The following is a 24,276-nucleotide window of genomic DNA, read 5'->3' as shown; positions in this document are numbered from 1 at the left end:
ATTGCTCTTATTTAAGCTGAAAAACATAGTGCTGACTCTTTTATTTTTTGGCGGTGTCATTTTTGTAGAACTTCATGGAGGGCTTTTCTCCATGAGGCCCTGTATATTTCCTCATGCCATCCATCAAAACACACCTCACTGTGTACCACTCGGCCCTACGGAGCCCCTCTACGCTGGTACTAGCCCGATCTTCTTACTCGCCTGAACCAAAGGAGCTCACCACCATCCTGGAATATCCTGGAATAGACCACCATCCCAGTTGTCACTTTTTAAAAGCCTGGATATGGTAATGGATGAAATTTTAAAAAGGTATCACTTAGACTTCAATCAGAAATGAAATGAATCTTCTCCTTTCAGTGCTAGAGAGCAAATGTAATGTGAGTCAAGAAACTCTCTATAGAAGAACGAAGAATAAGACTTGGCATGAAAATTTACACAGTTAGGGAACCTTATGTAGCTAAAGTAGAAAAAAAAATTGAAGTTTAACTAAAAATTCTAATTCTGAGATGTGTCTCTAGTGCTCCACTCAGTGGACGGTCCCTGGAACTGCTATCAGATCTGAAGCAATTTTTGAAGGTAAACAAACAAACTGAAAGGACTTCTGAGGCTAGAAATCAGAAACCAAAACAGAAATTGCTGGAAATACTCAGCAGGTCTGGCAGCATCTGTGGAGAGAAAGCAGAGTTAACATTTTGGGTCCAGTGATGCTCCTTCAGAACTCAAACCTGTTTTGAGGAAAGGTCACTGGACGTGAAACGTTGACTCTGCTTTCTCTCTACAGATGCTGCCAGGCCTGCTGAGCTTTTCCAGCAGTTTCAATTTTTAAGTTACTTTCTGATCACAGCCTGGCCCATTCATCAATGTGAGGGCAGACGTGGCCTCGCGTGGACACAATTTTCAAGAAAAGGTTGCAGAGCACACTGGTTTATTACTGGTGCATTAGCTGGTTTATTACTGGTTTATTACCAGTTTATTACTGGTTTATCACTGGTTTATTCCTGGTGCATAAGCTGATGAAGGCAAATGATCTGGATTGCAATAGACTAGGGAATGGGGAAGTGCAATTAAACCTGGGTGTCCTTATACACCAGTTATAGAGTCATAGAGATGTACAGCACGGAAACAGACCCTTCAGTCCAACCCATCCATGCCGACCAGATATCCTAACCCAATCTAGTCTCACCTGCCAGCACCAGGCCCATATCCCTCCTAACCCTTCCTATTCATATACCCCTCCAAATTCCTCTTAAATGTTGCAATTATACCAGCCTCCACCACTTCCTCTGGCAGCTTATTCCATACACGTACCACACTCTGTGTGAAAAATTTGCCCCTTAGGTCTCTTTTATATCTTTCCCCTCTCACCCTAAACCTATGCCCTCTAGTTCTGGACTCCCTGACCCCAGGGAAAAGACTGTGTCTATTTATCCTATCCATGCCCCTCATAATTTTGTAAACCTCTATAAGGTCACCCCTCAGCCTCCGACGCTCCAGGGAAAACAGCCCCAGCCTGTTCAGCCTCTACCTGTAGCTCAAATCCTCCAACCCTGGCAACATCCTTGTAAACCTTTTCTGAACCCTTTCAAGTTTCACAACATCTTTCCGATAGGAAGGAGACCAGAATTGCACGCAATATTCCAACAGTGGCCTAACCAATGTCTTGTACAGCCGCAACACGATCTCCCAACCCCTGTACTCAATACTCTGACCAATAAAAGGAAGCATACCAAACGCCTTCTTCACTATCCTATCTATCTGCGACTCCACTTTCAAGGAGCTATGAACCTGCACTCAAAGGTCTCTTTGCTCAGCAACACTCTCTAGGACCTTACCATTAAGGTGTATAAGTCCTGCTAAGATTTGCTTTCCCAAAATGCAGCACCTCGCATTTATCTGAATTAAACTCCATCTGCCACTTCTCAGCCCATTGACCCATCTGCTGACAGTAAACATCCAGGTGCAGCCAGTGGTGAGGGAGCCTAATGGTATGTTGGCCTTCATAGTGAGAGGATTCGAGTACAGGAGCAGAGATATCTTGCTGCAATTGTACATGAGACCATGCCTGGGGTGGTTGTGTACAATTTTCCTCTTCTAGTCTGAGGATGGATGTTCTGGCTACAGAGGGATTGCAACAAAGGTTTACTAAGCAGGACTGATGTACGAGGACAGACTGGGTTGACTAGGACTACATTCCCTGGAATTTAGAAGAACGAAGGGTGAAATCTCATAGAAACCTGTTAAATCCATACAGGAATAGACAGGGAAAACGCAGGAAAGATGTTCCTGATAACCCAGGAGTCCAGAACCAGGTGTCACCAAGTAGAGATATGAGGTGGGCCATTTAGCACTGAAACGAGGAGAAATGCCTTCACCCAGAAAAAGATGAAATAGGGAATTATCCAGACTTCATTGATAAACAAAATAAATATCCTCCTTTCATTGCTGGAGTGCAAATACAAAGCAAGGCCCGAAACCCCTCTGCAGAAGGAGGAAGATTTGGCACGAAGAGAAACATGGAAGCTGAGTTGTTAATGAGAGAGTGGGGAGCCAATGGAATTCGAAGCCACAGAAAGTGGTTTTGGCCAAAACATGCAATGTTTTGAGGAGGGGGGTGAGGTCTATTTCGTGGGGGTGAAGGAGTCAAAGAACGTGTGGAGAACATGGGCACAGGGTACTGAGATGGATGATCAGCCATGTTCATACTGAGTAGCAGAACAGGTTCAAGGGGCTCAATGGCCTAATCCTGCTCCCTTTTTCTATGTTTCTAATGTAAATCACCAAAGAAAGAGTGTGTACTTCCCTAGCCCCACAAAACAGTCCAAGCCACTGCCCCAGGGGTGTCAGCGACAGAGCCTCTCCTAAGCAACCCCGGAAAATGCCCAGGGGCTGGTTTGTTATCGGTGCCAAGCCTCACCGCATTGGAAAGCCCTTATGGTTCTGAAATAATAATCCCATCACCAAGTCACCCTTTACTGACTTGTGCAGAGTACACTGGCTGTAGTCATCCTTCCTGCAGGACAGTTGTCAGCCTTCTGGTCTCTGGTTGCCCTGTGTACTGACCGACCCTCCCCAGGCCCACTATCCTCCAGGCTGGTCATCAACCACCCAGCTCCCAGCCTCTCTGTTTACTGACCAGACTACCCCAGGCCTGCTTTCCTCTAGGCTGGTCATTGACCACCCAGATTCTGGATTAGTGGTGCTGGAAGAGCACAGCAGGTCAGGCAGCATCCAACGAGCAGCGAAATTGACATTTCAGGCAAAAGCCCTTCATCAGGAATAAAGGCAGAGAGACTGAAGTGTGGAGTGATAAGCTCGGGGAGAGTGGGGGTGGGGAGAGAGTAGCATAGAGTAGTTGCAGTGGAAGAGGGACTTGCTGAGATTCTTGTAGAGAGAGGAGGAAAACTTCTTCAAGGCAGGCATCCTTGCAAGAGGATTCGCAGTAGGGTTAAAATCAACAAGATAAAAATAATAACCACCCAGCACCCAGTTGCCCTGTGTACTGACCGACCCTCCCCAGGCCTGCTTTCCTCCAGGCTGGTCATTGACCACCCAGCTCCCAGACTACCCTGGGCCGCTTTCCCATGAGCTGGTTGTTGGCCGTCCGGTCTCCGGCCGCCCCACGTACTGACCGACCCTCCCCAGGCCCACTATCCTGCAGGCTGGTCATTGACCACCTAGTTCCCAGTTGCCCTGTGTACTGCCAGCCTCTGGGTTATATTGGCCAGCCAGGGCTTTCCCAAGTTGCCCAGGTTAACAACTCTAACCGTGGATCTCGTGGTCAACAAGATCCAGCTAGTTCCAATCACTGCAGGTTCAAACAAAACACCATGCCAACCTTGGCATCTCCTCCAACATTGACCTACAGGTGCCACACACGCCTCTGGGTTTCTCTCTTCACTGGGTGCCCTGTTGTTTATTGCCCCCTTCCCTGGTTTGCTTTCTAAATACTCTGCAGTTCTGAAGAAGAGTTCACACCCTCCCAAAGTTCACACCCTCCCAGAGTCCCCCACCCTCCCAAACTCCACACAGTCAGTCACCCGAGGCTGTATTGAGCCTGGGACCCTAGAGTGTGAGGCAGCAGTGCTAACCACTGAGAGCTCACTCCCAATGGTGTAGGTTCGTGGACAGGATAATGAACGTCCAACAGAAAAACCCAGCAGTTATCAGGTTATCATTCTGACTGTGAATACTCTCCTCTGATTTTTTTTTAAAAACAGCCATTAAAATGTATAACATCAATTTTTAAAAAATAGAAACAAATTCAACTTGATTTGACTGTATTTTTTGTCTTCACCTATGTCCTTTTTTTTTCATTTTCAATGGTTTGTTAAACTTTTTAAGGCATCATTCATTTCATTTTTTTCCAGAAATTTTGTTCCATTCTGCCCGCTCCTGGTATCGTCATACTCAGCCTCGGGTATTTGGGGTCCAAGTCTGTCTGACTGCTTCCTTCCTCCAACATAGTTATCTGTAACTTCTTCTGTACTTCATACAAGTCCCCACTTTCTCCAGGCAAAAAGCAACAAATGTGACTGACAGCAACACAAAATGCTGAAAGAATCCCATTCCATTAAAGCCCATGTGGCCATTTCACCTCGACTGGTTTTGACTGCAGACTTATAAATCCCACTCTATTTCCAACAAAGAATGCTCAGTGGAAAGCATTTACGTACCCAGAAAGCAAGGATAAAAAAAGTAAAAGGAGATGCTTGAGGAAATTGCCAAGTCTGAAACTGTTAAAACACCTCCTGCAAAGCTGTTCACCCTGACACAGGGTGCCTCGAGGCATGAATCAGTGGGAGTGATAGCTCTGTGAGGTGCATCAGTTTTTCCAAAACTCGTCCCTGACTTTTATTAATCTTCAATCTCAGGATCTCACAAAAATAACTGCAGGCATAGTTCAGAACAAGGGTGCTGGAGATTCATCAAATGTTATATTTCTGAAAATCCATGCTTAATTACCGTCAATATTTGACAATGCAGCACTGAACAACACTGGAAATAGCCACGGTGCCAGTGACCTACATTAGTTGATGATTTAATGCAACATTCAGAAGGACTGATTCATTGAACTTCGGAGAAATGATACAGCATAGGAGGCCATTTTGAAACTACAAAATCATAAGTGCATTGACCAGCCAATTACAAACGCCCACCACTCTCCAGCTGTAATTACAGCTAGTGCAAGTCAGGTACAACAGTCATTTTAAAATGAATATTTGCAAAGCAACAATGACCGAAAACAAACAATAGCAAAAACTATTCAAAACAAGCTTTCCAAACTAAAAACCCACAAGTATGTGCCATTTTTTTTGTGCCTGCCACTGCATTACAATTTGACCGCTGTTATACGGAGTCAGAAATGAACAAAGTGTGTGTAATTGAACACTTTGGCAGAGAAATGAGCGATGGGGATCAGTAGAGCAGTGGGTTATTTTTCTGAAGTTGGAGATGGTACAATTGAGCTGCAGGGCAGCAACAAACAAACAAACAGCTGAAATAGGAGTGACCATGAGCCAGGGAGGGCGTTCCATCATTCATTATCTCACAGCTGAGCTTGGACATCAACCTCACCTTCCTGTGAAATCTTACTGTCCCTCAATTCCCTTACTGCCAAACATCTATTCATTTCAGTCTTGAATCTATCCAATAACAACTAAGCATTCGCAACAGCCTGGGGTTGAAAATTCCAAAGATTCACAAAACCGTTGGTGAGGAAATCTTTCCTAAATCTCAGTCCATATTGGCTGACCCCTCATCCTGGAGACTCTGTAACAGGGATAGAAACAACCCCTCTGCATCTACCCTGTCAAACCCTCGATAACATTTACAAGTTTCAATGATATCACTTCTCAATCTTCCAAACTCTGGAGAATCTAAACCCATTCTGCTCGATCTTAATTTGACACAGCAACCATGGAGGCTGTGGTTGCCATAGCAATGCCAACAAGTGACAAGAATTAGTAACACTGAGTGATGATTCAGTTTGTCTTATGATAGAAGAATGTTTCATTTTATAATATCTGATAACGGCATGTTGACACTGTCTTTCCTGACTTAAAGTAGTGAAGTGTCCTTTACGCTATGTGTTCTGATTGATGCATCTCTATAAAATAGGATTGTTCTGCCATTATCTTAACAGTGGAGAGAATCTCATCCATGTTTTCCAGATGAATAGATATCCAGGGAAGAGAGATAATCCATTCAAATCTCACAATTTCCTCAGTGTAGAACACACAGCACCAACAAAACATGCCATTGCTGTTAAGGGTGGGACAGGCTGACCAGTGTGTCATGAGAGAACTCGGTCGAGATCAAAGAGATACTTTCACCCACTTGTTTCCCAGGCTGTGGCTCTTCCTGTGTCTGGGCACCGGGGGAGTGTTCAGGCTGCCCATTACCGAGGCATCAGGACATGTTGGTCTTCGACTGTACCTCACTGAGGCGGAAACCTCAGAGGGACCTGAAAAGAAACGAGAACAGACATTCAGGAAAATGTGCAGCTCATCAGGAGCAGTGAGACGGAGTTTCACACATTCAAACCCAGGCTTTCAAATCAACTTCTGCATCTCAGAGTTTTAAATTATTGCCAAATAAGGGTGCCTTGTACTGACACAGTCTGAAATCACATGACACCAGGTTATAGTCTAACAGGACTATGTTATTTAGAAACACAAGCTTTCAGAGCGCTGCTCCTTCCAAAGGTGATTTTACTAACACAGGAGGCAGTTTAGTCGACAGAAAGCACTGGCCATTATCAGTGACATAAATGAAAATGCCACAGAAAAATCCTTTACCTGAGACAAATACATTACTATGGGGCACACTGGTCACATATACAGATCTAATCCAAGGGCAGCTCCTGCAAATTAAAGAGTTGAGCAAACCTATAAGAGAGGTATTTTTAATGATGGATGGGTATGTCACAATGAGGATTAATGGCATCTCCTTACACTTGGAAGATTGTCAGTTACTTTTCCAACAGTTTGCACATATATCTCCATCAAGAGAGAAAAGTCTAGAGTTCAACGCAATTTGGATTCACAAAGTATTCTCTGGTGAGCGCACAGTGTAAACATGAGAATTGCTGGACATCTGCATGATCTGGCATTCACTCAATGTGCAGACATTACCCATTAAGTCAGTACATTGAGAGACAGATTATCATTCATCTGGGAACAGACTATAACTGTGAAGCAGCCTCGTAAAAACAGTTTTATTTGGTCCATTCATCAGACATAAACAACACAGGCAAAACCAATATTTATTGGCATCTCTAATTAGTCCTGAGGTGGCAGTAATGGGCTATTGTCTTGCACCAATGCACCTGTTGTGAGGGAGGGAGCTTCAGGATGTTGCAACAGTGACTGAATGAGTGATATATTTCCAATTGAGGATGTTATGTGACTTGGAGTGGATTTGCAGATGAGTGTTCCCCCAACGTAAATGGTGATGTGAAGGTGCCGGTGTTGGACTGGGGTGGACAGTCAGAAGTCACATGACACCAGGTTATCGTCTAACAGTCACTTCACCTGATAAAGGAGCAGCGCTACGAAAACTTGTGATTTCAAACAAACTTGTTGGACTATAGCCTGGTGTCATGTGACTTCTGCCTACATATACTATGACTGATCTGGTCATACTCATAAGGAGGTCACATTGATGTGTAATACATTCAGAGATTCAAGGACCTATTTCAGTCACTGCTTTGCAACTCATTGACTTATAACTCAGGCAACAAGAAGAAAATTTACCCCTCAGCACGATCCAAACATTGGGAATCCGTGTGTTTATACTGCAGGAAATGGCATCTTCTCAACACACTGCACACTAGCGTGAACCTGGAAATGTGTTTAGTTATCATAAAATATTGAAGCAACTTCAGACATCTGAAGACAATATCCACACACAAGCCTAAAGTAACTTTGACAAAACTGTTTTTTGTTTTATGATGAGGGTCATTTCCACAGAGACTGCTGTAACCAAGGGAGGATGGAAATGACTTAGTTCTTGCCTTGATCATGATACTTAAGCCAATATAGACATTTATTTCCTTCCGAAGTCACCATTTTGTTTTCACTATTAAAAAGAGCAGCTTTTCAAAGCAAAGCCAAAATCTTCTGTCGAAAATGTACGAACTTCATATTAACATTAGTTTTGTAAAGCACAAAACCTTCACGTAGTTTTTCATGGGCTGCTGTAGTTTAATGGTGTTCCCACACCCCCCCACCCTCATCCCAAACTTACTTCATGCTAACTGCTTCTATGTGCTTGGCAGAGACTTTTAGTCTCGAGTTGAAGAGTGCAATGCTGGAAAAGCACAGCAGGTCAGGCAGCATCCGAGGAGCAGGAGCAGAGTCAGCGTTTCTCCTGTCCCTCGATGCTGCCTGACCTGCTGTGCTTTTCCAGCACCACACTCTTTAACTCTGATCTCCAGCATCTGCAGTCCTCGCTTTCTCCCAGAGACCTTTAGGCCGCTTGCTTCTCCTGCAGGTCATTGTCACCGCCTGGTACTTCACCCCAAATGGCTGACGTCTTCCTTCTGTAATCCAGGTGCCCCTTCACCCTGGTCACTGCTCCTTTACAATCTCCTGCTCAGTTTCGCCTGGGGATTGAAACTGATATCATTCTACTCGGGTGAAATCTGGTCAGTCACGCAGTTTCCTGGTTCACCTTTGATTTGTGGGTTTTTTTCTGATCTGTTCTCTCTGATTCTAATTTTCTTTATTTTACTTCATGAGACAAGGCAAACATATACAATATTGGATGGAGCTCTCTTTAGATTTACAGCTGTTCCTTTCTGCACGTCAAACCCAGAAGCCACTTTAGCAAAGAGGAATTTAAATATTTATTTAATATAATCAATCAATGTTGAGGACACACCAATTGGGGAAGTTGGTATGGGGGTTTTAAGTGGGTTTAATAAGAAGAGCCACTGGGGTGAGCCATTGGGAATGGGGTGCTGTGAACCACAGGTTAACAGTAACCTCAACTTTCATTGTGAGGCAGGGGAGAAGGTAAATCTTCCTTCTTGCCCCCAATGGAAGGTCGGGAGGGCTTTACTGAACTTGAAATCAGAAGCAATCTCTGACAGAAGTAGTCAGAAATAGGCAACTTCTCTCAGCGGCCAGTCCCACTTTTCCTCTATTTATGAGGCCCCCTCACCTGTATAATACACTATCGATCGATATGCAGGATTTCACATATTCTCAGACAATTAGTGGTTTTGATTTCTTTTTGCTTCTAAATAACTTGTTGCCTTGAATCTCTGGTTAGGAATAAAATAGTTAAGGAGTTCATTCCCAGGTAATGGGTAACTTAAAGCAAGAAAACGTTCCATCATTTTGAAGAAGTGTTTGTTAATGTCAGGGGACATCCAGCAGCAGGCGGTGACATTGATGAACAAGGGAATGGAGCAGTTCACTCACACCACCAGCAGGAGGCAGTAACGGTGAGGCTGGACAGCAGGAGCAGGCGAATGGACTCTTGCTGAAGTAAAGAATGTCTTTATAGGGTTGTTAAGAAAGCATATATTAAGAAAGTTTTGGCTTTCATTAACAGGGAGATCGAGTTTAAGAGCCGCAAGGTTTTGCTGCAGCTCTACAAGACCCTGGTGAGACCACACTTGGAGATTGTGTCAGTTCTGGTTGCCTTATTATAGGAAGGATACGGAGGCTTTGGAAAGGGTGCAAAGAAGGATAACCAGGACGCGGCCTGGAATGGAGGGCTTGCCTTACGAAGAGAGGCTGACTAAGCTTGGACTTTTCTCTCTGGAGAGGAGGAGGAAGAGAGGTGACCTGATCGAGGTGTACAAGGTAATGAGAGGAATAGATAGAGTCACTAGCCGGAGACTTTTCTCCAGGGCAGGATTGACTGCCACGAGGGGTCATAGTTTGAAGATATTAGGAGGAAGGTACAAAGGAGATGTCAGAGGTAGGTTCTTTACACAGAGAGTTGTGAATGCATGGAATGCGTTGCCAGTGGTGGTGGTGGAAGTGGAGTCATTGGGGGCATTTAACCGACTACTGGACATGCACATGGATAGCAGTGAGTTGAGGGGTGTGTGGGTTAGGTTATTTCATTTTAGATTAGGAATAATCCTCAGCACAACATTGGGGGCGATGGGTCTGTTTAGTGCTGTGCTTTTCGATGTTCTATGTATTTTCTGGAAGCTGGGGAACAGTTAGAGATAAAAATTCCTCAGAGCCCGAAGTCAATCATAGGCTTTGTTCCATGTAGGGGCTGTAAATAATTTTTTTTTAAACTTAATTTCCCTTCCTGTTCATCATGATCTAGTACCAACAGAATGAAGAATCCCTGCTTTATGATCTTTCGCTGTGTTGAAATCTCATGTTACATCAGCTGAATAAATTATTCATTGTTTTGTCAAAAAGAGATTAGTTAATATCATAGTACGATGTGTATCTACTGTGACAGAGCAGCCCATTATAATGCATAGATCTCTGCAAACACACAAATTAAAAGCAGGGGTACATCAGTTAGCCCCTCTTGCCTGTCCCACCATTTATTAAGATATCAGTTGATCTGGTTCTTGCCCAATCCCACTTTCCTCTGATACTTTTTAGTCAAGAAACTGTGTCAAACAGTATCCAGTCCACCTTAAAACTATTGAATAGTCCTATCGCCACCAATCTCCAGGAAGAGAATTCCAACAAGTCATGGCCTTTGAGGGGAAAATTCCTCTCATCTTTGACTTCAACGGGACAACTTATTTTTAAATTGCATCCCCGAATTCTACACTCTCCTACAGGGAGAAGCATCCTTTCAGCAGCTACTCTGTCAAACCCCCTCAATAAGATGAAGATGTCACAGGACACAGTTTGACCCACTCTCGTGCCTTTACCCTGTAGCTTTACAACATCTTTCTCTCCATGTGCTTAGCCTCTTTGAAAGCCACCAATTATATTTGCTTCCCTGTACTCAGTGAGTGCATTCCAGATTTTAACCACAGTGGAATAGGTTCTTTCCAAACAGTCTGTTCAGAGTTGTCATCACCCACCTTTGGAGCAGGTGGGACTTGAACCTGGGCCTCCTGGCTTAGAGGTAGGACACTGGGAACAAACACCATCAATGATAAAGGGGACAGTTAGGAAACAACTCACTTTATAAGAGAGGTGTGTGACTGAAATCTCAAAGGTCTTCACTATCCTTGATAATGCTGAGAGAGATCAAGGTCAACTCCTTCAGCAGGAAGATCACCAGGTTTCCAGCTGAAGGTGTTGACCCCGACTGAGTTTTGCAGACTGGCACATTCCAAGGTCCACGACTACGTGTTGAGGGTCGCGCTGAAGCTTGGGGCAGCTGCCGCCAAGGCGCGGTGGGGAAAGACCACCGTGTAACATCTGCCTACCTAAAGAAGAACAGGGGGCCCATGCAGTCATTTGGGCTCTGCTGATGCCTCATCTAAAAAATGTAATCGTACAGACCTGTAAATAGGAACGATTACTCTGTTTCGGTATGCAAAGAAATGGAAGGTTTACATATGTAGAGCATGCCCACGTGTATAGATCATCAAAGTATATTTTGAAATAAAAAAATGCTGAGAGAGATCGGTGCAAACCAGTGTAGTTTGTACTTTCCATCCAGAAGGAAAATGTGTAAGATTGTTATTTCGCTGGATGAGTATCTTTTATGTCATAAAGTTCGTCCATCAAGACTTAGCCAAAACTCAGCAAAGACTATTTGGGTTAGTTGTTCGCACTTTACACACTACGACCATCAAAATAAAAGTGTTATCAAACCAACAGCATAGAAATAAGCTGTAAAAACAAGACTAGCTCCCATTCTAATCAGCTTTCACTCGGCTGATCGTGTTAAAGTTGCACTTTTAATCTCACTCGGTACTCAGTACTCATAACGATCAGTCCAAACAAGAGAAAATTAACAATCCCTTGGCACTAATGAAAGAGCTACAGGGAGTCCTGTCATTAAACATCATTGTAAAAGCAAACAAATTAACCAGCTACTCATTCCACTGCTGGAATGATTCAGGTGCAGAATAATTGCTGCATTTGCTAAAGTTTACTGCGGGCACTTCATTCCAAATGCCACTCATTGTGTAAAGTGGTTTGAGACATTTCACTGAGCCCTGCTGCTTCACAATGGATCTCACAGATGATGGGAAATGTATGATTTCAGTCTCCTCACATCCTGTCTCTCTTTGTTATATTTTGAAAGCTTTCATTCCCATCCAATTACAGGAAACAGTTGAAAGATTACGAACTTTACCTTTTAAAGAGGACAGCCAATTTGAAAGTTAGGGTTTCCAATTAAAGAAAGGAATACACAGCCTTTCCTCCCAGTTCATGTCACTGAGCTGCAATCGGGAATACTGCTAGTTTGTATTTCACAACAACAGAATCTTCTCCAGGTGAACAAATTTCAAAGTTGTAACAATCACCCAACAAGGACTCTCCTGATCCAAACAATGATTGCAGCGATTAAGAATTTAATATGTCACGACTCCATTGTTTCAGCCCAATTTGTAGATTTTGTGTTGATCTACTGCAAATAAACTACGTTATGAATTGAACAGTTATTAATAGACAAAACAAGTTATAGAAAGTAACAAAGTACAATGAGAAAATATGTGGAAAAAAGTTGACCTGATTTGAATCTGTGCTCGTAATGTATTGTAAAATCTTGCTGTCCTCACGTCAACTCATCCAAACGTGTTCAATTCTCATTGCAAATGCTGGGCTTTGTAAGATGGTCACGTTTTAAACCGTATTCTTTAATGCTTAATCCAGGATCTGCTCTGAGACAAGTCTATGTGACCTGCTCGTTAGACAGACAAATTCACATTGAAATTTCTCCAAAGACAGATGCAAGTGTTAACATCTTGGTACCTGGCCTCACTGTTTCCCAAACCAAGGGATTTCAGGAAAGAAGACGCACAACAGGCACTGATATTCCAGGCTGAAAAGACACTAGATTAATCACCAAGCAAAGGGACATTGAGGATGTAACACATGTTTGAGGGAACTGGGATTGTGCAGAGTTCCAAATCACTACATCAACAGAGGATACTTTACTACTGAAAGTTCATTTAAAAATGCTCAGAACGCTGAGTGAACAGAACTTTATTCAAAAGGACTTGAGAAGATTCATCCTGTAAGGACTAGAGGAACTTGGAACTTTTAAACAGAAGACTACATTTCTGCTCATAGTTTAGTAAAATGTATCAATTTGGTGTGGAGTATTATTCTCAGTTATGTTGAGAAATCCATTAAAAATACCTTTAATTTAGTATGTTATTCCCACCAACTAATGTTTACTTGATGTTGATTTCAGGTTGTTTGTTACAGTCAAGTCTTAAAATGGGAAATCTTGTGCAATCGTTTGAGCCGGTCACTGACTGTTATTGAAAGTTGTTGCTCTCCACGGGAATTGTAACATTACCTCCAATTCTATGCTCTTTTCCCTTTGCCCTGCAAGGTTTCCTCCTTGTAAGTTGTGAAAAACTAAACTCACACACTTCAATAATTTCAGCCTGAGACAAAATCTGAATCAGTAGTGTCCTTTATTTTACTCTTGCAAGAGGGTGTGATGTCCACTGTCTACAAGGCAGGGTACACACACACCGAATTCAATTAATACACGATATTTATATAATTTGGTTTCTTTTTTTTATGTCATTGCTCCTCCCCTGTTTACATCTTCCACTTCCCTAAGACCGACGCCCATTACTCCTGTTTATCTCTTGCCTTATCCGGCCTTATCTGCGACAAAATGCTTATTTCTAGCCTCACAAGGCCGTTTAACCTCATCCTGCTGTGGGTCATTGTTAGGCATATCCTTTCCTTACCATTATCTACTCCCTCCATCTGTGCCTTCCCCTACCATACTGATCCTTAAGACCCTTTTAGTTGGGGTTTGTTTCTGTAAAAGTGGGAAACAGATGTTTATACCTATTGTTTGCACAGGCGTATCTAGCTTAACTGCCTCCCCTCACAGCATCTTATCTAGTCGTCTGTAATATCTACCATTGTTTTGCAGTTCCGTTTCATTCTTGCATACAATTTTAGCTGATACAAGAAACAATTATGTTTTTCCTCCACATAGTTTCCATTCTTGTTGACTCAGCTCTTGGCTGAAACAATTACACACTGGTGTGAGTTCATTTACTTTGTATAAGTAATTATAATTGCAGAAGTAACACTACTTTACCTATAGCCCACATAAGTAGTCTCTTAAGAAGGTTGCTATTGAATCTGTTTCTAATACCTTTTCAGGCCATACAATCCAGACCTTAGCAGTTCATTACAGATAAAAATCCTCCTCTTCATACCTCAGATTCTACGACTATTTCCCTTCAACCTTTGTCCTGTACTAACTGACTCTTTGCTCCAATGAATTGGTTCCTCCTTATTTACTTGATCAAAAACTTTTCGTGAGTTTGAACGCCTCTATTAAATCATCCCGTAACCTTCTCTGCTCACCGGAAAACATTTTTGTGCACCCAAAGTCCCTCATCTCTACAATTCTAGTAGATGTGCACAGTCATTAAAGTTTTGATATCCTTCCTGAAATGTAGTACAGGTACACAATCATTTGTCCAAAATTCCAAAATCCATAAAAGCTCTGAAATCCGAAATTTTTTCATGGAGTGTGGAGCGCCATTTTGGCATGCGAGCAGGTGACCCAACTCCACACCCACTCAAACCATGTCACTCAGATGTGACATGGCGGCATGTCCCAGCATTGGCAGGTGTCAATGGTGTCTCAGTGCCTGCTTCTGGGAAAAGATTTGCCACCCTGCCAACCCATAAAAGGCCCACAAAAGCAAAATTGGCCAAAATGTACTAAAACACCCAGAATGCCTCAGCAAGGGACCAAGCAGGCTGACAAGCAAAACTACACAGTACACACAGACAAGGGAATACACTTCAAGCTCCCATTAACAGTGACAGAGCACCACAGCTATCCTAAAGCCCCGAGGGCAGTTTCACAATCCAGCAATACCAAAGCTACACAAAGAACTAGTCAGACAGAAAGGCACCAGCAAGAGCATTGCTCCAAGGGCAAGACAATGAAAGCACCTCACCGCTTCAGAGGAGACATTAGCACCTACCTGCGAAGGGGAATGGGAGCTCCGGACCCATCGATACTGTCAGGATGTTGCTTTGTGTAGAAATTTAGGACATTCCTCCAATAACTCTTTTCCAATTAGCATCATTGTAACTCAATTACTCCATTTCCAGATACATTGTATTTTCCCCATTTCTAATTAGCCTTACTGTTCAGCATTATTATAAAAACAGGTCTCATCCTCAGCTCTGGGAAGAGGAATTCTTATCTACCTGTACAGACTGTCAGTTCTGTGTCAGCCTAGTGTGTTTCTCTTCCAGTGACATCGCTTGTAATAAACAGCATGTCAGTTTCACCTGATCTGGTTTGTGGGGTCAATACTTTATTGGGCAAATTTCTCCGTCACTGCTGTTCGGTAATATTTCTTTTATTTCACAGTGAAAAATGTCATTTATTCCGAAGTCCAAAAAAATCAGAATGCTGAAAAACAACTGGCCCCAAGGATTTGGAGAAAGGATGGTGCACCTGTACTCAGATATAGCCACAACACTCTAGCTGATCAGTGTTTTGAACAGGTTTAGCGCAATATCCATGCATTCTTACCCTGTGCTTCTTTCTACAGCATCACAGATCTCACGTACTTTCCAAAAACAAGCCTTAGATTAGATTACTTACAAATGTGGAAACAGGCCCTTCGGCCCAACACGTCCACACCGACCCGCCGAAGCGCAACCCACCCATACATATACCCCTTACCTAACACTACGGGCAATTTAGCATGGCCAATTCACCTGACCCGCACATCTTTGGACTGTGGGAGGAAACCGGAGCACCCGGAGGAAACCCACGCAGACACGGGGAGAACGTGCAAACTCCACACAGTCAGTCACCTGAGGCGGGAATTGAACCCAGGTCCCTGGCGCTGTGAGGCAGCAGTGCTAACCACTGTGCCACCGTGCCGCCCAACTTGTCCAGTGTCCTTCAACAATTTCTGCACTAAAACTTCAGGATTTCTCTGTTTTTATGTCTCCTTTAAATTTGCACCATTTTGTTCATATTGCCTCTCCTCATATAACCCCCTAATACACAAATCTTAGGCTTTGCAGTCTCCATTGCATTAAATGTTAGTGACCTGGGGTAAACCACAGTCTGAATTTATGTTCCAACAGTTTGTCTACTTGGGCTCCTTTCACAGTTGTTTCGAACGGCCTTACCATTTGTCAATGGACTATTCAGGCAAATCAGTCTCCACAATTTTCCGCAGCTGTCCATCTCCAGTCTGTTCAACATACACTCACAGAGACATAACTGATATTATACATTTTTCATCCCCACCTCCAGCGTTTTCCTCTATTAACCTGACTGTGGGCAGAAAGTTTTCAATGGGCGTCTGAAGTCCGTCTTACACATTCCTTTTAAAGTTTTGACCAATCCAACACCCGTGCTGCATTTCGTATATCTAAAGTATTTTTGGAAATAATTTCCTTGTCTGTTTCAGCTTTCCGCACCCCCCACCCCGCTCCTTCACACTGTGTATATTTCCAGGATCTCTCACTAACAAAACTGTAACACAGTCAGTGGAGGATGATACAAGACACTTTGTCAACACTCAGAAAGGAACTTGACAAACAATTGATCAATGCAAGAAAAGTGGCACCTTGAATGTCATTAATTGACGATAAATGACTAATGCGTTCATCAAATTCTATTTAAGTCTTTAGGATATCTGAAAACATTTTACAATCAATACAGTACTTTTGAAGTGTTCTCACTGCAACATATAGTGTATATTTTTTGGGAGGGTGAGGTGTCTGGTCCCAGATCATCAAATGGTTACAGCATTGACGAAGGCCATTCAACCTATCATTCCCATGTGGTTCTCGGTAGGGGCTACCTTCCAACATCACCCTCCTGCCATCTTCCCTTCTTTTTTAAAAAGAAACTTCTTAGATAATTACCTAATTCTCTCAAAAGTTTTGACTGAATCTGCCTCCTTCTCAGGCAAGGCATTTCAGATTGAAATAACTACACAGAGGCTGGTATCCTGTCACCAAGTCACCCTGGATTTACACGTGTACAGTACACTGGCTGTGACCTGCCAGCTCAGAGTCAGTCCCTGAAGTCAGGAGAATCCCCTGTGCATATCTGTCAGCCAGGGCTCCCTGATTGGCCCAGGTTAACAATCCCAATCAGGGAACTCAGGCAATGAGATCCAAGGACTGCACAGATCTTCCCCATTCGCTGCATTAAAGGATTTTCTTTCAGGTCAATGCCTCTTCTTTTGCTAGTCACCTGAAAGCAGTGCCCTCTGGTTCTTGACTCTTCAACCGATGGGAAGTGTCTCCCTAGTTATGATTAGAGTGGTGCTGGAAACGTACAGCAGGTCAGGCAGCATCCGAGGAGCAGGAAAAATTGACACTGTGGACAAAAGCCCCTCTTCCTGATGAAGGGCTTTAGCCCGAAACATCGATTTTCCTGCTCCTTAGATGCTGCCTGACCTGCTGTGCTTTTCCAGCACAATCTAATCTTGACTCTGATCTCCAGCATCTTCAGTACTCACATCTCCCTAGTTACTCCATGTAATAGCCTTAAGATTCTGAAATGGCTGTGATTTTAAAGGTAAAGCCAACTAGCCAGTGAAAACAGATTTTTTTGCCAATATGGTGTTTAGCATCTTAAATATAAGAGAGTATGTGAGCTGTGAGCAATCTCTGACAGCTTGCGTATTCCAATTTAACAAGTTTCTATGTCAAGGCTTACACAATTTGATCTAAGTTAAAAATCATACAACACCAGGTTATAGTCCAACAGGTTTAATTGGAAGCATTAGCTTTCGGAGTGACGCTCCTTCATCAGGTGGTTGTCAACTCTGAAAGCTAGTGCTTCCAATTAAACCTGTTGGACTATAACCTGGTGTTATGTGATTTTTAACTTTTTACACCCCAGTCCAACACCCGCATCTCCAAATCATGACAATTTGATCTGTACATTCAGTGTTCCGCCACTATTAATATTTAGTGAGTTTTGACTTCTGGTTGGAACATATTTCCATTGAACTGGCTCTCCATATATATTAGCTGCTGCTTGAGAACTGGCATGAATAATCAGCAATCTGTCACTACCTCGCTGAACAGCAGTCAGGTTCATTAAAAATTACACTAGTGTTTGAGATTTATGAAAGAAAACATCAATGCTAGTTTCTTGAACCAATCAAAAATGTGACACTTTGCTCTGCGTTAACTTGATCTTTTTCCACTTTGTGGAATCTCGTAGGCCTCAAGGATATAATCCGGGTTGTATTTTAACAGAAGAACACTAAAGATGGAAAATGAGGTAATAACTGTTTAAACCACAGTCAGTGGGTTGTCTTGGTGATAATCACGTTTAATCAGATAATTGTTTCGGGGCTTTGAATGAAATGTTTTACAAGACATGGACTTGAAAGGCTCGTATTTCTGTCATTGTTAGAGAAAATGACACAGATCAGTTCGCAGATACCAATGAGAATGACATTCATCATAATAGTATAACAAACTGCTTTAAGTAATATGGATGAAATATATTTTATAAACAAGTTGCATTTCTGTATGGCTATTAAAACGACACATCAAAAAGACCCTCTGAAACAATGTACATGTGCATATCATTCTGAAGAAGTGCTACTGAACCCAAAACATTAACTCTGGTTTCTCTCCATAGATGCTGCCAGACCTGCTGAGTTCTCCTGCTATTTTTGTAGTTGTTACATATTGTTGATTCTACATTCATGTTGGAAGGTGCAGTGTCATATGTATTATTAAAACATAAGTAGAAGAAATGACATGTTTGCTGGCTGCAGTTCTTATTATTTTAAATTATGCCATAATCCCAGCTGATGTTATTATTGGACAAGTCAGACCTCTGGCCAAACTTTAGCTTGATAAATCATACTTTATTTTATTCACTGAGGTAGTCTTTCACTGAAACACAACCACATGATGCTAGTTTTAACAATAAAACAGAAGTACATTAAACAGAAGAAGTGAAGACAAAATAGAATAAACCAGGCTATTTATAGAAAAGATAATTTGAAAAAAATTCAAAATGGACAATAAGAACACATTTCCATCTATCCTTCTACCATCACTTCACTGTACTCAAACACCACTCCTTCACTATAATATCGCCAGGTTTAACTTGACGGTTTCGATCTCGAGAGCTTGGTAGCCTCTTCCTTAATTAGTCACACAACTGAACTTAGCATTTCTCAAATTCAAGTCACCCCTTCAGAATTATAACCAAACACGCCTGGTTTGGAATGTCAAACCAAAATGCTTCCATTGAGGGAACCTATTTTCTAACAGTTCTAAACTATCTCATTACTTTAGGAAAAACTGTTTCACGCAGTTAACTTTCACCAGGATCTCTGGAAACTGAAAAACAAAAGCTTTCAAGCTATGTTTATCCTGTCAACTAATGGTCAAAAGGAAGAATACCACCAGAAAACTGGAAATGTTTTCAGATGCATTAGAGACATAGAGTCATACAGCATGGAAACAGACCCTTCAATCCAATCCTGTTCCCAAACTAAACTAGTCCCACCTGTTTGCATTTGGCCCATATCCCTCCAAACCTTTCCTATGCGTATACTTATTCAAATGTCTTTTAAACATTGTAACTGTACCTGCAAAGGTGCTCCTTATATCCTTTTTAAAACTTGCTTCTCTCACCTTACAAGTATGCTTCCTCGTTTTTAACTCCTCTGCCCTGGGAAAAAGATCTTTGCTGTTCACCTCATCCATTCCCCTCATGATTATATAAACTTCTGTAAGGTCATCCCTCAACCTCCTACACTCCAGTGAAAAAGAAAAGGCCCAACCTATTTTCATAACGCAAATCCTCCATTCACAGCAACATCCTGGTAAATCTTTACTGAACCCTCTTAATTAAATAATATCATTCCTACAGTAGGATGACAGGAACTGTACAGTACTCCAGAAGTGGCTTCACCAACGTCCTGTACAACCTCAACATGATGTCCTGGCTCCTATAGTCAAAGGTCTGAGCCATGAATGCAAGCATGCTAAACACCTTCTTAACCACCCTGTCTAAAATAGACTATCCATTCTACAAAATACTAGTCTGCATTGCACATTAAGGAAAGTATGAGAGGTGGAGCTCATTGATTAAACATCTTCCAATGCTTTCATTTATTCTTGAAAAGCACAACTATATGTTGACTCTTCAGAGGTTTTAACAGATGACTGAACTTCAGCTGCTTTCTCAGTCACAATGGATTCGGTGATGTACATTTGGTCACACAGCAGTTCTGGAGAATAAGAATTTGATATTTTAACAAATGTCTGGAAGATAATAGTTTTTCCATCATCAACTCAAGTGAATGTTTGTTCATTTTGACAGATTTATAAGTATCGAAAGGAGATAAAGTTTTTTTTTGCAAAGTGTCTATTCAAGTGATGGCTCATTTTGACAGATGTATGAACTGCTTAATCACTTTTAAATGTTCTCATGGTGCTCCTGAGTTCTATTTTTAAAGTGATCTTAGGCCAGTTGGGGGGTGGGGAAGAACCAAGTAGGAAGCGATGGAGGGTGAGGGGATAAATAGTTGGTGGGAGGACAAGCAGAGAGGAGGAGGTTGCGAGCAAGAGCTTTACACTAATCTGATGAACTAAGGTCACTATTTCTGGGAGTAAAAAATGAGGTCTGCAGATGCTGGAGATCACAGCTGAAAATGTGTTGCTGGTTAAAGCACAGCAGGTTAGGCAGCATCTCAGGAATAGGGAATTCGACGTTTCGAGCATAAGCCCTTCATCAGGAATGAGAGAGAGTAGCCAAGCAGGCTAAGATAGGGAGGAGGGACTTGGGGGAGGGGCGATGGGGGTGGGATAGGTGGAAGGAGGTCAAGGTGAGGGTGATAGGCCGGAGTGGGGTGGGGGCGGAGAGGTCAGTAAGGAGATTGCAGGTTAGGAGGGCGGAGCTGAGTTGAGGGAACCGACTGAGACAAGGTGGGGGGAGGGAAAATGAGGAAACTGGAGAAATCTGAATTCATACCTTGTGGTTGGAGGGTTCCCAGGCGGAAGATGAGGCGCTCCTCCTCCAGCCGTTGTGTTGTTATGTTCTGCCGGTGAAGGTGTCCAAGGACCTGCATGTCCTCGGTGGAGTGGGAGGGAGAGTTAAAGTGTTGAGCCACGGGGTGGTTGGGTTGGTTGGTTCGGGCGGCCCAGAGGTGTTCTCTGAAGCGTTCCGCAAGTAAGCGGCCTGTCTCCCCAATATAGAGGAGGCCACATCGGGTGCAGCGGATGCAATAGATGATGTGTGTGGAGGTACAGGTGAACTTGTGGCGGATATGGAAGGATCCCTTGGGGCCTTGGAGGGAAGTGAGTGTGGAGGTGTGGGCACAAGTTTTACATTTCCTGCGGTTGCAGGGGAAGGTGCCGGGGGTGGAGGTTGGGTTGGTGGGGGGTGTGGATCTGACGAGGGAGTCACGAAGGGAGTGGTCCTTGCGGAACGCTGATAGGGGAGGGGAGGGAAATATATCCTTGGTGGTGGGGTCCGTTTGGAGGTGGCGGAAATGACGGCGGATGATACGTTGAATGCGGAGGTTGGTGGGGTAGGAATTGAGGTAACCTTATCAAATACCTTCTCGCAGTCTACAGAGACAAGTCAATGGAAGGTGCTATGTTCTTCACGGAGCAGCTTCTTTTACATATAAATCTGCTAGATTAGCCAGACTTTAGCTATCCTTCACAAATCCACATTATCAGTTCGTGATCAGCTGACAGAGTCATCCATGTGCTCAGGCCATCTGTCAATGATGATAGATCCCAGTGACATCCAGCAACTAAAGTCAAACTAGTTGCTTGCAGTGAACTGGGTTCTCTCTCCTTCTCTTCCTATGTTTTGACATCTTTAATTATCTAAAATTCTAAGGTGCAATTTCTGAAACAGCAGAACTCTGTGGGGGACAGTGAGTATGCACCTTAATTTCTTCACTTTGTCGTCTAAAATGCTGCATGGAAGCCATCAGCTTCTGCACATTGGTTTGTTTATTTCAAGTCATTTTATCCTTGCCATTTCCATTTTACAAAACAAAAGATATTATAAATAAACTAAGTACCTCCCTTATATTGTTGGGTATTTTGCCTTTTTCGATCATTGCAAAAGCAGATACAAAGTATGTATTATGCAAGTCTGTCGTTTCTCTATTTTGGAAAATAGTCTCACATAGTTTAGTCTTTAATAGATCCTTGTTCTTCCTATTAATCTATTTCGACAAACATTTGTTGTCAAATTTGATGTTTCCTGCAAGCGGTTATCATGTTCCTTTTTTGCATTTCTTATTCCTCCTTTGTTGTTTTTAAAACTCAGTCTGCAACCTACAAAACGACGTTACACCAACTTTCCAACTACTGTCGGCTAGATTTTCTGTATTCCTTTCAAATGTTTTATCACTACACCAATTACTTTTCTACTTCACGTGAAGAGACAGTTTTTATTCATAAAATCATGTAATTTCTTTTTGTTTGAAACTCAAGAAGAATTGCAAATCGTTCTTGTCATGATCGTGTCAAAGATGATGATCCAATCTTATATTTGTCTCACGCCTGTATACATATAGTTTACAGTCCATGGATGCTCTGTTAATTCAGTCTAAACCTCTCTTAACATCTTACTGTAGCCTGCAGCAAAACCTGCAGTGTTTTGGCTGCACTAACTACACTAGGTGGCGTATTTTTCCACTTAGTTATTTTTTATGTCTATAATTTCTACACTAAATTCCTTCACGTCATTTCTTTCCATATGCATTGAGTTAATCTGTCTATCTTTTCTGTTCAATGCTTTATCTTCAGTGCTAATTAACCAACATCTACTGCTCATGATGACAGCATCTAATATTCCCTAAACAATTACAGAACTTTTCCTAAAGGTTGAATAAAAGTACGCATGAAATTATAACAATTTTTAAGCTCTATGATTTAACAAAAAAAATCTAAAAGCTGAAATTTCAATAAAGGGCAATTAGCACAGATTTAAAAAGGAAAGGTCAAGGCTGACTAAACCTATTGAGTTTCTAAGAGGTAGTGGAATGGATAGGTAGGATATTGTGGTAGAAGTAGGACAAAGTGAGGACTGCAGATGCTGGAGATCAGAGTCAAAAAGTGTGGTGCTGGAAAAGCACAGCAGGTCAGGCAGCATCCAAGGAGTAGGAGAATCGACATTTTAGGCATAAGCCCTCCAACAGGCTTATGCCCGTAACATCAATTCTCCTACTCCTCAGATGCTGCCTGACTTGCTGTGCTTTACTAGCACCACACTTGGTAGAAGTAGTCTACTTAACATTTCAGAAAAGCTCCACATAATATACTCATGACTAAGATCATGTGCAGTCAGAAACAAGCAGTAGAACAGATAGCAAGCTGATTACAAAACAGAAAGTTGGGTTAAATGGTCATTACTCAGATCGCCAAATGGTGGGAAGCTGTATTCCAGGCAGGTCAGTGCTGGCTCCACGATTGTTTATTATTTGTATAAACAATGGTAACTCAGTGATCATAAATATGGATGACTAATCTGTTGCAGTTCATACAGCGGGGCACTGTGACAAAATTCAGGGAAAAATCATTCAACTTCCAGAATGGACATACAATTGGGAAATAAACATAATATCTTATTCTTTCATGAGATGAGATCCAGCAGTGACATACCAACCTGCCTTGTTTCCATTGCCTCTGTGTGTCGGACTCCTAATGCTATATCCCATTAATGAATCGCAGTTTGCTCCAGCTCCACTTTGGGAAGGCTGAAGCCCTTTACCTCTCACCCTCATCGTCCATTTCACTGTCCCCTCCACACAAATATCTTGGGTTGAACCAGATGCTCCAAACAAGAGCTAGCTTCTGTTGCCCCTCTTGAATTGCAGTTGAACTGAGTGTCTCCTGTGCCATTCCAGAGAACAGCTAAGAGTCAACAACATTACTGTAGGTCTGGAGTCACATGTAGGCCAGACCAGGTAAGGATGACAGGTTTCTTTCCCTAAGGCCATACTTATACATCTTTACAACAATTGTCATAATCACCATTACTGACACTTTGTTTATATTCGCGACTTTCTTAATTGAATTAAATTCTACCAGTTGCAAGGCTTAAATTTGAATTCATGTGCCCTGTACATGTTTCTGAACTTCTGGATTATTATACTACTGTTTTCACCCATTCAGATAAATG

General features: G+C 42.4%; 1 protein-coding gene across 5 annotated transcripts in view; it reads right to left on the bottom strand.

Moving 5' to 3' along the window:
* LOC132825862 (ras-specific guanine nucleotide-releasing factor RalGPS1-like) overlaps window positions 1-24,276 on the bottom strand; it is a 781,992-nt gene that overhangs the window by 118,286 nt on the left and 639,430 nt on the right. For all 5 annotated transcript variants that reach the window (XM_060841441.1, XM_060841437.1, XM_060841440.1 and 2 more), the window contains one exon: window positions 6,337-6,463. In XM_060841441.1, coding sequence (XP_060697424.1) covers window positions 6,337-6,463 — 127 coding nt within the window. The remainder of the gene's footprint in view (window positions 1-6,336; window positions 6,464-24,276) is intronic.

Source organism: Hemiscyllium ocellatum, chromosome 21 (genome assembly GCF_020745735.1).
Source record: "Hemiscyllium ocellatum isolate sHemOce1 chromosome 21, sHemOce1.pat.X.cur, whole genome shotgun sequence".
In the NCBI taxonomy this organism is placed as follows: Eukaryota; Metazoa; Chordata; class Chondrichthyes; order Orectolobiformes; family Hemiscylliidae; genus Hemiscyllium; species Hemiscyllium ocellatum.
This window is presented reverse-complemented; position numbering and strand designations above follow the sequence as displayed.